The sequence below is a fragment of the Sorex fumeus genome, unplaced genomic scaffold, assembly GCF_029834395.1.
Source record: "Sorex fumeus unplaced genomic scaffold, SorFum_2.1 ptg000055l, whole genome shotgun sequence".
NCBI classification, from domain to species: domain Eukaryota; kingdom Metazoa; phylum Chordata; class Mammalia; order Eulipotyphla; family Soricidae; genus Sorex; species Sorex fumeus.
Genome location: NW_026606112.1, coordinates 17,182,087 through 17,195,301, shown reverse-complemented (window position 1 = coordinate 17,195,301; position 13,215 = coordinate 17,182,087). Strand labels below are relative to the sequence as shown.

Genomic DNA, 13,215 nt, shown 5'->3' with positions numbered 1-13,215 from the left:
AACCACATCTGTAAGACAAGAGGGTTTCAAAGCTACAGAGTACCTGATTATTTTAACTAGATCTAAAAAGTAGGCATCAAAACAGCTATTCTGAAGGCCATCAAGATGCTAGAAAGCTCAACTTACTTAAAAAAACCAGTGCTGATAGCTCTACCAATAACCAGAATTATAGTGTCAATAGTCTTGCAGCTAATGTAATTTTTCTAAAGATCATTCACTGAATCCAACTGAATGGCTTTGAAACTTATTAAGCTGTATTTGCATACTGTAAGGCTAAGGAAAACTTTCAAACCAGTCTACTAACACATTTTTATTACAATTGTTTCCCTAGTGCTGTGGCTATTACCAACTGGTAGGTATCACTATTAGCACCGGTGAGCAGAAGCATATGTAAACATAAAAAATATCACGAAATCTTGGGTTTTGCCGATAGCAGTAGTGGTGGAAGGTTAAACCGCCTTTGAATTAAGAAAATTCAAATAGGCTGGAAATATCCAACCTAGTTTTCCAGTTTTTAATAAAATTAAAAGTCCCAAATTTTAAAGTTACTTAAATCAAAACCTCAATAAAAGCAAAATCCAGTATTTTAAAAGGTTGACAATTAGTCTGAAACAGTCATTTCATGGGTCATCAAAATAGGCATCTACAGAATTTGTTTAGAGCCTCAAGTCACATAACTTTTAGTTGTTACAAAGTGTGCACTCCAGTTCTTGAAATACAACTTTCCTTAATTCACTTTACCAATTCCACAGTCACAGAAGCAGTATGAAAATTCTTAACAGCTTGGGACTTTTGTCAACACATCATTAAAGCTCTTAAACCTTGTCATTAAAAATAATACTTCAGAAAGAAGATAATGGGAATAATTGACAATGAGATCAAATACAGTATCAAATTATTCTTTCCATACAGTTACCCCATTAAAATGCCAGAGAAGCTAATAAAGACAATGAGACATGATCACAGTAAATATTAGAAGTCTTGCTTAAATAAGTGAAGCAAGTAATTCATCAAAGCACAGAAACCTGTCAGTTAACCGTGCGTTAACGTGAACTAGCTACCAGAACTGACACTGAGAATAAGCAGCACTTCACAAGGCCCCTGATTTTACACTATTTATATCAGGACCTGAAATCTTCAGAAACTAGTGAAAAACAAAAAATAAGCTCAGCTTTTCTCACCTTTTATTTTAAAATTATTCCCCACAAATTCTCTGCCTGATGGACCACAGCCACCGAGCAGTAAAACCTATGTTTTGCAGAACTCCCACTGGAAGAAATGTAGTCTGAAGATTTCAACTGCACGACAATGACAATTTTTAAATAGAGCTAATACTCTAAATTCGTAGCTACATCATATGCTTGAAAAAGAGAATCTGGAGGAATTAAAACCGGGCAGTAACAACACAGTGTGGTAGCTCTTGCCCCACACATTCTCTAAACACTGAAAATCTTGGGAGAGCTACAACCGGGAGTACCGAACAAAAACAGCATGTAAGAAAGGCAGACAACAACCTACCACCACCTCCGCAAGTGGGACTACAATTTAATTAAAATGATTCAATACTGCCCTGCCCATCTGCTCTGAGTCTGATCAGTCATAACTGCAAAAAAAACATTTTAACTAGTTCTTAAATAAAAAAAATTCACACCGTTAAAATAAGCCATATATCTAAACTAAGCCAAAAATTTTTATTTATAAATTTAATATATCCTGTAATTCTGCTTAAAAATTTTAATGAGGTACAAAATTTAAACACCAACAAACCACTCTGCAACTGGAAATCTACTCTTCCCAGCACTATACTGTCAGTAAGAACCCAACCTCTTCTACTGGATACATTGACACGTTAAGCTGTATCATCTATTGAAGTCTATTTTCCAAGTTTTTCCAACAATTCATTTGTGGATTGTTTTGGTGCTATTAAAAATAGCACTACTTTTTCCGATTAAAGCTCTAAGGTCCTAAAATTAGCAATTTTAGGTATTATTTCCATCTTTTTTTCTGCCATTATAAGAAATGATCAGGTAAGACTTTATGCCTCAAGGTGCACATCACTAATTCTATTTGCTTGATACTTAATTTAAAATTCATGTTTGCCACTGTAATACATGTCACAAGTCTCACTTTAAATGAGTTTTGTTTTGTCATCGGCTAGGAGTGCCAAGCTGTGAAACCAAATTCTCCTTGTACTTTCAGTAATAAACAGCAAAACTGATGGACCTACCAAAGAATTCAGCTACAGCTATGTTCACGCATATTACTACAAATTTTATTTGCACCCAGAAGAGCCAATACTGCTACTGTATTTTATGCACAATGACTTTAGTCTGGTAAATTCTATGTCATCATGAAGCTACATAAAAGATATTTAAGAAGCGAAACTAGTTCCTTAGATCTATCTATAAAACCCTCTATTATACTACATACTAAAAACCAAAACCAAAAGTGAAGTCCACCCAAACTTTGAAAAGCTGGGCTTTTCTTAATTCTTTTCCCTCTATTACCTGACAACATAGCAGTAATAGATAGGACCTCATTAGAACAGTTGTAGTCACAACTTGCAATAACCATTTTAGCGAGCTGTGGATCTAGAGGAAACTCTGCCATCATGGATCCCAATTCCGTCAGATCTCCATCATCATTTAAAGCAGCCAGGTAATTCAAAAGTTCTAGAGCTCTCATCAAAGTTTCAGGAGCTATGGGAAAATGCAATCTATTAGACAAGCTGCCTTTAACAAGCAAAGATGTGACAAACACTATTATAGCAATCTAATTTTTCCATTCTCAATTGGATGGAACTAAAAGATGGTCATAAAATCCAATTACAAAGGTCTTGCAAACAAGCAATCAGTCACAGAACTGCAAAATTTCTCTGCATAGTAGTTAAACTCTCCCTAACAGGTAAATTAGGAAACTGTTAACAATATGCTTATAAACTACTTTGGGGGGAGGACGTACAGAAGTGAAGCCCAAACAGAGGGTCCTCAAGTGCTACTCTTGGTTGTGCTCAGGAATAAAGTGGCACGTGGTGCTGGGCATCAAATCCAGGTCTCTCATAGATAAAGCATGTGCTCCAGCTCCTTTAGCCTCTTCCAGGTTCAATTCTCTTTCTAAAACAATTTTTCTACTTAGAAATGTAGGGTCAGAGAGACAGTACGGTGGCTCGATTCATGGAACCCCAACATGGCCCCTCAGGCCCTGCCGAGTGGTCCCTGAGCACAGAGCAAGGAGTAAGCCTTGATTGAGCACTGGCAAATGTGCCCCTCCACCAACGCAAAGTGTATTTTTATGTGAGTACAATAATTTCCAGAATAATTTATTCTGAAGGAAAAAAAAAACCCATTCATATAAGTGGCACTCCATCTCCCCCAAAACTTTTCTTACTAAACACTTGAAAAAGAAAAGGTAAAATGTATGATACACATGACTCATTTTTAGGTCAAAGGGTTTCTTCAAAGAATGCTTAGAAAAGTCATACCTGGTGGATCCATAAAATCAAAATGCACCAAATCATCAATGCCAAGTTTCTTCAATTGTAACACAACTGATCCTAAATTAGAACGCAAAATCTCAGGATAGGTGTTATCCTGGCAAAACACAAGAGGTTTATTCGTTAAACATTCCTGAATTCTCTTGTTTCCAGTAAACAAAAGGTTAACTGTTCTCGGCCTCCTTAGCCAGTATTACTTCTATGAATGTGTGAGAGAAATACTCATGGAAATCTTAAAACACTTTTAGGAAACCGTATTTATAAAGATAAAACTATATTTTAACTTTAGTTGACATGTTTACTGCTGGCGCCCACCATTAACTTACACAACTTTCACAAAGGCATACCGGGCGACTGTAGGGTAAATTTCACTTAGGGAAAACCTAGGCAGTCTTTTGATGACAAAAGCAAAAGGAAACTTAAACTATTGTCTTTGCTATTAACAACTCCAACTGAAACCTCTAAAGCAAAGGCGGAAACTGTAAAATCCGTACCTGCATTTCTGTTTTATAAGCTTTCTCTGTGTAAAGTCTGAAGCACTTCCCGGGTCTGGTACGTCCAGCTCGACCTGCCCGTTGCTGAGCAGAAGCCTTACTAATAGCTGTCACCAAAAGGGACTCAACTCTGATTCGAGGGTTGTATACCTATTGGGATAGAAGTCAGAGAATAATTGAACTAAAACCCCAGAATTTAATCTAACAGACATGTCCCAAACTCACAGCTGATACCAAATAAAGTAGCACTGATTAGCACTTTAGATCAATGCTGGCATTAAGAGTTCCTCGAGTTGTGTGTGGAAACCGTATATCAGCTATTTGATCAGCTATTTGTACTCCAGCATTCTGAAAGACTCAAACTAACAGGAAGAAGCTTTCACCTAACAGAGAGCTCACATCATCTTAACTTGCAAGGAAACATCATAAGCTTTATTTTGGCTTATGTAATAGGTTACAATGCTGGTGCCACTTGCTTGAAAAGAACATCAATTTTAACGCCAGATGTTCAGAGTAGACATCAAGTATTTTTCTATTGTGTTGTTTGAGTCACACCTGGTGGCACTCAGAGCTTACTCCTGGTTCTGCACTCAGAGATAAATCTCAGCAAAGTCAGGGGACTATATGGGTGCTGGGAATCGAACCTGGGTCGGGCATGTGAAAGGCAAGTGTCCTATGTAGCTCCTCCCCCAAAGGAAAACACTTCTTTTATTACCGGGCCACGCCTAGTAGTGTGATTCCGTGGGAAATCAAGCCTGGGTTGGCTATGTGCAAGGCCAGAAACCTAACTGCTGCACCAACACAACCCAAACAAAAATATTTTTAACTCAGTCTTGAAGTCAGTTAAGCACTTTCACTTGGAATACCATGTACAAAGAATTCTCTCAATCTTTCTGACAAAAATGGGGTTTTCCTAGCATTTCTTGAGCTAACACTGTGGGGACAGGGAGCCAGCCAAGACTAGGGCCCACCAGAATTCTCCCTAGCAGAGATAGAGGGTGGGTAGGGCAGGTGTATGTGATACTGGGGACTTCATAGTCCTGGCTGCTAGCTGTAGTTCTTATACAAAAGGATCTCTGGCTCTCAACAACTTCAAAAACAGATGGGGAAAAAAACCCTAGAGATAGCAGGGCAGTTAGTTCACACTCCTATTGTGCCAACCACACAGACCCTGAGAGCACTGGTCCAGCCTGGGTCAAGAATCCGCTGCACTACAGAATTCAGGTAGTATCACATCCTTGGGTCCTTGCCTTGAACAACAGGTCCAGTTTGCAGAGTATCACCAGGGGTGCCCTCAGGCATCCTGAACACACAGCTCAGGAGTCCCACCCCCAAAGAATAAAAATTTGTTTTAAAAAACTCAAGGAGCCAGAGCGATAGTACAGAGGGTAGGGCTTTTGCCTTGCATGTGGCTGACTCAGCTTCAACTCTTGACATCCCATACGGTACGCTGAGCACTGGTGGGGGTAATTCTGGAGTCAGGAGTATCCCCTGAGCATTGTTGAGTGTGACCCAATGGGAAAAAAAGTTAAGCAGTCAATACTTTACGTAGAAGTTGTTGATACTTAGTACTGCTGAATAGAAGCAAATAAACTCTTCAAAAGTCTGAAAAAAGGGAGTAATTCTAAATAGTAAAAGAAGTAGGCACCAAATTCAAGTCAATTCAACATTAAACCACGGAAATACTGAAACGTACCTTTTGCTTTGCAAATCCAGGATCAATCACAAATACAACACCATCAATTGTCAAAGAAGTTTCTGCAATATTAGTCGACACTACCACCTGTTAACAAGTAACAGTATACAATATAAATTACAGAATTATAGAGATTAGTCATTTAACAACTTCAATAATGAGTTTCACGCAATAAATCTCCCACTGGCCATTACTTTAAAGACATTTAAGAATTCAAATGTTCAATTAGCTCACCACAGCAATTTACTTCCCAACAAGTTATTTCACTGAATCACACCAAATTTTCATTATTCAAATAGAATACCACTAGAGTGAAAATATGAGCAAAGCCATAAAAGGTTATGTCATAGAATGGCTCCCTGAAAACAGTTAATATCTAAACATTTTTCAGTATCACCAGGCACTACTGCTAAAGAACTCCAGCCCATTTTTGCACTATATGACCCTCTTCAGTGCCTGCAGTCCACTGGCAAGGGCCAGGCAATGGTTCAGGGCCACAGCTTGCTTTAGCATGGGACACTATGAGAGGCCCAGGGGAAGGGACCTGCCATAAATCCAAACCCATGCAATACCGAAGGAAACTGCAGAAACAGAATTCAACATTTCTAACAAAATGTTTTAAGTATCAAAATTAAATGTAGATATAGTTTGTCACATATACAGTCTCAAATTCCAGGATCTTATCCCCTGGAAAACACAGATGACCTGTTGCTACGTCAATGCACAGAAAGCAGTTATCAAGAACCACCTGAACTCTGACAGGGGCACTTCAAGTGTAGGGTCCCAAACTTGTATGGCCGCCCGATCAGCCTTTTTGTAGGTGTGCAGGGTCACTAAGTGGCCACATGGAAATCTACCTTTTTTAACAGAGAAAGTAGCTCCCAGTCACAACTGAAGCTACCACCACTGCATTGAGTCAGCATTCTCCCGCCCCAGAAGTTATGGGTGACTTTTGGAACTACTACCTTAAAAGTATTTACATACATTATACTATTTAAATACATAATAATTACATACTAAAGACATATTTACTAAAGACATGATAGCCTGTACTGTTAAGGGCCTGAAATAAACTGAGAAAAGGTCTAGCATTAGATAAGGGTTTAGTGTCTATCAATCAGAAAAAGGAGATGGGAATGTAGGTGGTTTTATTAAAAACTGGGACTAATTTTCAGAACTGTTACACACACACACACACACACACACACACAACACACAACGTCAGTGTGTTAAAAAAAAAATCAGAGAATCAAGATTTTCAAATACTAATGGCAAGGTAAATGAAGATTTAGGCCAGGGTTGGGAAGATAACTCAAAGGCCAGAAACTCATGCTATGCATGTGAAGCCCAGGTTTCCACCTTGGGGCCACACGCCCTCTACTCCATCCTGCCAAAGCTTTGAAATTTTTCAGCAGGATCTAGTTACCAAACTAATTTAGCGTTAAGAGCCTATAATCCTAACAAAAAGAGTAAGTTTCTGAAATATTAAGGCAGGCTCAGGACAAAAAGGGACAAAAAGGTCATGTAACAAATTTTAAACTAGTTCTAAAGCTGGAAAAATACTATCAGTTATGCAACACACTATTCATTATGCAGAAGAAAAGGCAGAAAAATGTTAAACATTACATACTTGCCCAGAACCTTAGCAGAGGAGTTAGGTAAGCCCTTAGTATTACCTGAATGTAACAGCATGCAATCTAATTAACAACCATCAAAATACACATTGTCCCGATTTTGTCAAATGATTTATATGACCAATGGGAACATAAGCACAAGTTCTTGGCGTTGAGTATTCATGACTATGGGTTTGTGTCTGTTGGGGGTGGGAGGGGGCAGGGTATGTGTGTGTGTATGGAATGGAGTGTGGTGGTGGGGGGGGACGCCTTAGAAAAGATTCAAACCTCACAGGCTTAAATATCAAACATGGGAAAAGATCCCCTAAAATAAACTAAAGCTTATGGGAAAAACATGATGCTACTCCCAATTTTGTATTTAATATGCTGCTAGGTACACTTTTTTTAAGATTTCTCCCTTGGAGTCAGGGGAGTTAGTACAGCGTGTACGGAGCTTGCCTTGCATGCACACGATGGACCCAGGTTCGATCCGTAAGCATCAAAAATCAAAATCAAGCAAAAAAACGAAAACCAAACAAACAACAAAAAAACACCAAACCCTTTTTTCTAAATGCCCACCAATAGACTCCAAGTCACTCACTTATTTCAAAATGTCTACTTCAAAGTAAAACTGAGAGCTCTTGAGATGCTCTGTTGAATTCTGGTTGAACTTCACATTTAGATAAAACAAGTTTAACTTTAAAAAGTTTTTTAGTCCCCAAAGAACACTGTGGGGGTCTTCAATTCTGTAAGGAAGTAATTCCTTAAGCTTCTTTAAGTATCCTGGCTATATCAAACTAAGCTCTCTTAAAACTACAGAACCATCTTTTTAATTGGCCAATGTATGCTTTAAACCATGTTCATTAGTAAACTATAAGTTACAGAAAACAGAGCTATTTGTATAAAAAAAATGAAAACTGAAGGAAAAAAATGGTCAGGTTGAAAAATAGTCCAGCTGACTTCACTGGACTATTGGATTGTGGTGTTCAAGCAACATTTTCGAAGAATCTATTATATTCTCCATCTTATTTAAAATAAATAAAAAGGGCAAAGCTGCTATTTCAAACTCTGAGTCTCTTTTAATCGCAACAAAGTGCCTACAAACAGTTGGAAAACCTTGTGTCTCTCCCTCCCTGAGCCAGCAAATGAATTGCCCCCAAAAGAATCTAGTTTCTGCTCAAGAAAGTCACACACGTAAGCAGCATGATTCACGCTATTGTGAAGATCATGCTATTGTTGTGAAGAGATCTGTGCATCATTCCACATACTTCTACACAGGACATTTGATTAGATCTTCAAAGCGAAGTCAGAACACTTAGTTTTGCAAGGTGGCAGATAGCACCACTTGGTCATCATCCTCTTTTGCTTTCTTTTAAAAATAAATTTGTTTTGAGGCACTATGGTCAACCATACCGTTAATGCTCGAGTTTCATGCACAAAACTTTCCAAGACCACACACCCTTTTCCAGTGTCCATTTCCTATTACCACACTGTTCAGTTACCCTCCCTCCCTGCCGGAGTCTTAGGAGTTCAATTCATCCTCTTAATTCACCAAACCCACCTCCTAATTGCTGGGAAGACACTTTTGAAGGGAGTGGAGAGCAGTATGCTTAAAGTTAGATGAATAACTCCATCTAACCACATATTTTTAGTCTACTTCGGAACTGCCTATAACTAGGTACCTTAAAATCAATCCACAGATAATTCTTTCAGTATTAGCAAAATGCTTATGAGAACATTTCTATGCTACCTTTCTTCCAATTGCTCCATTCTGTTTTTTTGGAGGCGGAGGCTCAAAAATACGTTGCTGCTGTTGAGGTGGGAGTGTAGAGTACAATGGAATGATTTTAATGTCACCAACTTCAGGGCCCAAATCATCAACCTCGCGCTTTATTCTCTTACAGGCTTCATCAATTTCCTACAAAATAAAATTCAAACAGAAAATACAACAAAACATTTTAAGGTATTTGTTCAAAGCCCCCCTATTTTTCAATTCAGTCATTAAATTTTGGACATTTCCAAAAGCAACCTAAATTTTTTTGGGTTTTGGCCACACCCAGCAGTGCTCAGGACCCAATGAAGTGTCAGTGATCATCTCTCCATCCCCAACAAACACCGATCTGCCTATTTGCATTTCATGTTCCTTTTCTCAGAGCTGGATGTCCTAATTAATTCTCAACAAATTATACTAAAACTGAAACTTAACGGAATCATAATTTTCACAACCTAAAAGAAGTTGGTATGCTAGATATTTTAAACAAGCCAATTAAGACTTTAATGTCACTTATCACTAATGAAATTATACGGAAGACTTGCTTTATTGTGCCTAATGAGAACAAACACCTTTACAGTATCAACATGAAAAGCAAGGCAGGATATCCCAAATATAGAGAGCATCTTCAGGAATTTCTCTAACAGTAAATCATTACAACACATTTGCATTCAAACCAAAGTTTAAAGAGCACGTGCAAGAGTGAAACCAAAGGGTGGAAGCACAAAGGAATTAAAAACTAAAGGGAACAATTAAATTTCACTAAGTATTATTTCAGTCAAATTCAGAAGCATGTTAAAACAAATGACTTGGATGACAGTTTAATTACCCAACAAAAAACAGTCCTAAGGGCAAGGGATGTAGCCCAGTGTCTAAAACACTGGGTTCCAGCCTTTACACAATACCCCAAAATAAACCAAAACCCCATTCTCTTTAGCAAAGGTAAATTTATTTCGTTATTTACTATATTGGGTGAAATTATCTTTTTGAAATTATTTCAAATTACAAGTTTTCATGCCAGACAATACAAAGTTCTTCCTGTTAATAATCCCCCCCCCATCTATGGCAAACATAAAAGCACTCTTGAAAATCTTCAAAGAAAATTACTACTAAAGATTCCATGTATTAATACTTCCTTTACATAATTTTAAAAAGGGAAAGAATTCTATTGATTAGAAGAAAAATAGAACAAAAGTGATGCTTTCAGAAAAATAATGCTGTATCTAGATTACAATGCCCCCTGCTGGTATGCAAATACAAAATTAGATAACTTCCATATCTAAAAAAGGTTTAAATATAAAATTCAAAACAACATTTTTGAAAAAAGAAAAAAAATTGATGCCAATACTCAGAATATTTACAATTCTATGATTTTTATCCTAGAGTTACTAGAAAGTACATCCTCAGAAATAACCAAGTATCTAGACATCAAATATGAAAAATTATCACTCAAAACATCCTATTTGAAAGAAGGTAATTCCGAGTTTTACTTGGGAGTAGGACTAGGCAATTTGCTGAGCCATAAGTAGGAACAAAATCTTAGCTCATGGGATATATGCTAAAATGGATGAAAAAAGTCAACTGTTTTCATAAAAAGTTCTGAATATTCTTTTTTTCCTTTTTTTTTCCCTTTTTGGGTCACACCCAGCCAATGCTCAGGGGTTACTCCTGGCTCTGGTGGTGCTTGGGAGACCATATGGGATCATATGGGATGCTGGGAATCGAACCCGGGTAGGCCGCATGCAAGGCAAACGCCCTACCCACTGTGCTATTGCTCCAGCCCCAAAAGTTCTGAATATTCTGTTTTAAAACTCCAACACAAAATTTCATCAGTCTCACCAAATATCCATAATCAAAAGTCAGTTGAAAGTCACAAAACTTACTGATGTTCTTCAACAATACACCATCCTCTAACTACTATCAGTGACAGAGAAAACAGACAAAGTGCAGGAGCTTTCAGCTCTAATAATAAAACTGAGGCATCCCACCAATTTAGTGGTCAAACTCATTACACGTTTGCAAGATTTTACTAAAAAGTGTTGCTTTAAGTGCTGTTTCAAAGTAAGCCCCGAGCACTGGTGAGTGTGGCCCCAAACAAAAAACAAATGGGGTGGAGAGTACAGAAGGTTCTGCACTTGTGTTGTATGTGGGCCAACCTGGGCTGGATCTCCAGCAACCCACGTGGCCTGCCTCACCCAGCCCCATCAGGAGTGATCCCTGAACTAGGAGTAAGCCCTCAGCATCTCCAGGTGACACAAAAACAAAAAATGAAGGTTTACAACATCTTTTAAGTATTTATAAATGATTGCTCTTTCAATTATAATCTTGTATTCACTTCAATAGTATGTAACCCATTCCCCAGGACTTCTGGGTAACATTTAATTTTAAACAAAAGTCCAAGTTTCTATGCATTACCATAAAAAATTCTATAAAAATATCCCAACCTTTCACCAGTTAAAACTGATAACTCAGAAAAACTATAGAAGTTACTTCCCTTGGCTGTTAATAAGGCTTTAATATCATTTCAAAAATCCAGGAGATAAATGTTATGGACATATTTCAAGCTTATGAAAGGATAAATTCCCAGAAATCAATCAATTTAATGTCCAAGTTAAAATAAATTCACAGATATGAGGAATAGCAGCATAAAGCCAGCTCTAAATATAATTAACAAATACATTTGTTACTCTGCCACTTCTCCCCAAATGCCTTTGGATTCCAGACTACTGACCTAAAAGAAACCGAATCACAACAGCTCCTCTCCAAAGTCTTTGTATTTAACCTTTGTATTTCTCTCTGGAAAGGAAACAAAAGTTTTAAACCTTTCCTTTTCGTTAAAAAATTTTTTTATTAAGGAGCCATGACTTGTACTGATAGTTGTGTTTTAGATGTACCATAACTCAACACCAATTCTTCCACCAGTGTGGGGAAAAAATGTTTTTTAAAAATTTCCCAACACTCACACTCAGTTATATTTGCACAATGAAGCTAGGTTCCAGTTTATTCTTGAGCTTGAAAATCACAAGTATGTGAAATACTTGAACTATTTCTTCTTTCCAGTTATGGGATATGGTTGCTAAAATACCAACTACATAAAGTTATCTCAGCTATTTTTAATCATTTAAGAAAATGCACTACAGACACACAATGAGGGGTAGGAGATAGCTCACAGGGCTGGAACACATGCTTTGCATGAGTCCCAAGCTCGAACCCAAACACTGCTGCTCCCCCTCCAAACATTAAACAGGGAGGGGGAAATCCCTGAGCACCACCTGGATGTAGTCCCACACCCCAAAAATAAGAATATGCACCAGTACACAATTTGAAGTGAGAATAAAGGGGCCAAAATGAAGACCACCAGCAGCTTCATTACACATAAAACAAGTACTGTATATATGTCATTAAAAGTCATTTGGCACTCTTAAAAATAAATTCTCCCATTTGAAACCATGTTCCCAACCCCCACCATGTGTGTATGTAATATATATTCTCCCATTCAAATTCCATAAAAAGCAAACACAGTAGTTATCTATAAAATGGAATATGAATAGTTAATTTCCCATTAATTTCCCAACAGAAGTATGATTCTGACCAAGGGACCTCAGAGGCAGAGCATTTGGCCTGCATGTTAGGGCTATGGGTTCAATTCCAGGCACCACAAAATACAATAAATTCCACTAACTCCCGACTCCAACCACACCACGGAACATTCAACAATTTATGTATGCTTTTTTCTTTTCCTCCATTTGTCACTATCACAGGAGATTTTTACTTCGATCTAATAGGTAAAAACCAGAGTTGCTAACAAACATTCCACAATGCCACAGAACATCCCACAACACGCCAGCCTACAATGTTAAAAAAAAAATTCAACTTTATCAAAAACAAAATATGGCCAAACAGAAGACAAACCACAGAATATTCAAACATAAATGAAGAAATACAAAAATTCGGAAAGAAAGTTACTTGGGCTGCAGTGATAGGACAGCAGGTAACTGGCCCTCTGTTTGATTTCCGTCATCCCATGTTTTCCAGAGCCTGCCAAGGAGTGATCCCTGAGCAGAGCCAGACGGAAATGCTGAGCACCGCAGGATATAGTCCCAAACCAAAAAAACACAAATGACATCATTCACTTGTGGCTAGTACTA

The 13,215-nt window shown here is 37.8% G+C and overlaps 1 protein-coding gene and 1 non-coding gene across 2 annotated transcripts in view; both read right to left on the bottom strand.

The window, feature by feature from the left end:
* The window catches only part of DHX15 (DEAH-box helicase 15), a 44,760-nt gene that overhangs the window by 6,120 nt on the left and 25,425 nt on the right, over positions 1-13,215 (bottom strand). Inside the window, exons 6-10 of the mRNA XM_056125547.1 lie at positions 9,047-9,214; positions 5,684-5,770; positions 3,988-4,137; positions 3,482-3,590; positions 2,508-2,699 (exon numbers count right to left, since the gene is read on the bottom strand). Of these exons, the coding sequence (XP_055981522.1) occupies positions 2,508-2,699; positions 3,482-3,590; positions 3,988-4,137; positions 5,684-5,770; positions 9,047-9,214 (706 nt within the window). The remainder of the gene's footprint in view (positions 1-2,507; positions 2,700-3,481; positions 3,591-3,987; positions 4,138-5,683; positions 5,771-9,046; positions 9,215-13,215) is intronic.
* On the bottom strand, positions 6,117-6,250 carry LOC130034056 (small nucleolar RNA SNORA42/SNORA80 family). Its single transcript, XR_008794052.1, has one exon. It is a non-coding gene; the product is annotated as a small nucleolar RNA SNORA42/SNORA80 family (small nucleolar RNA).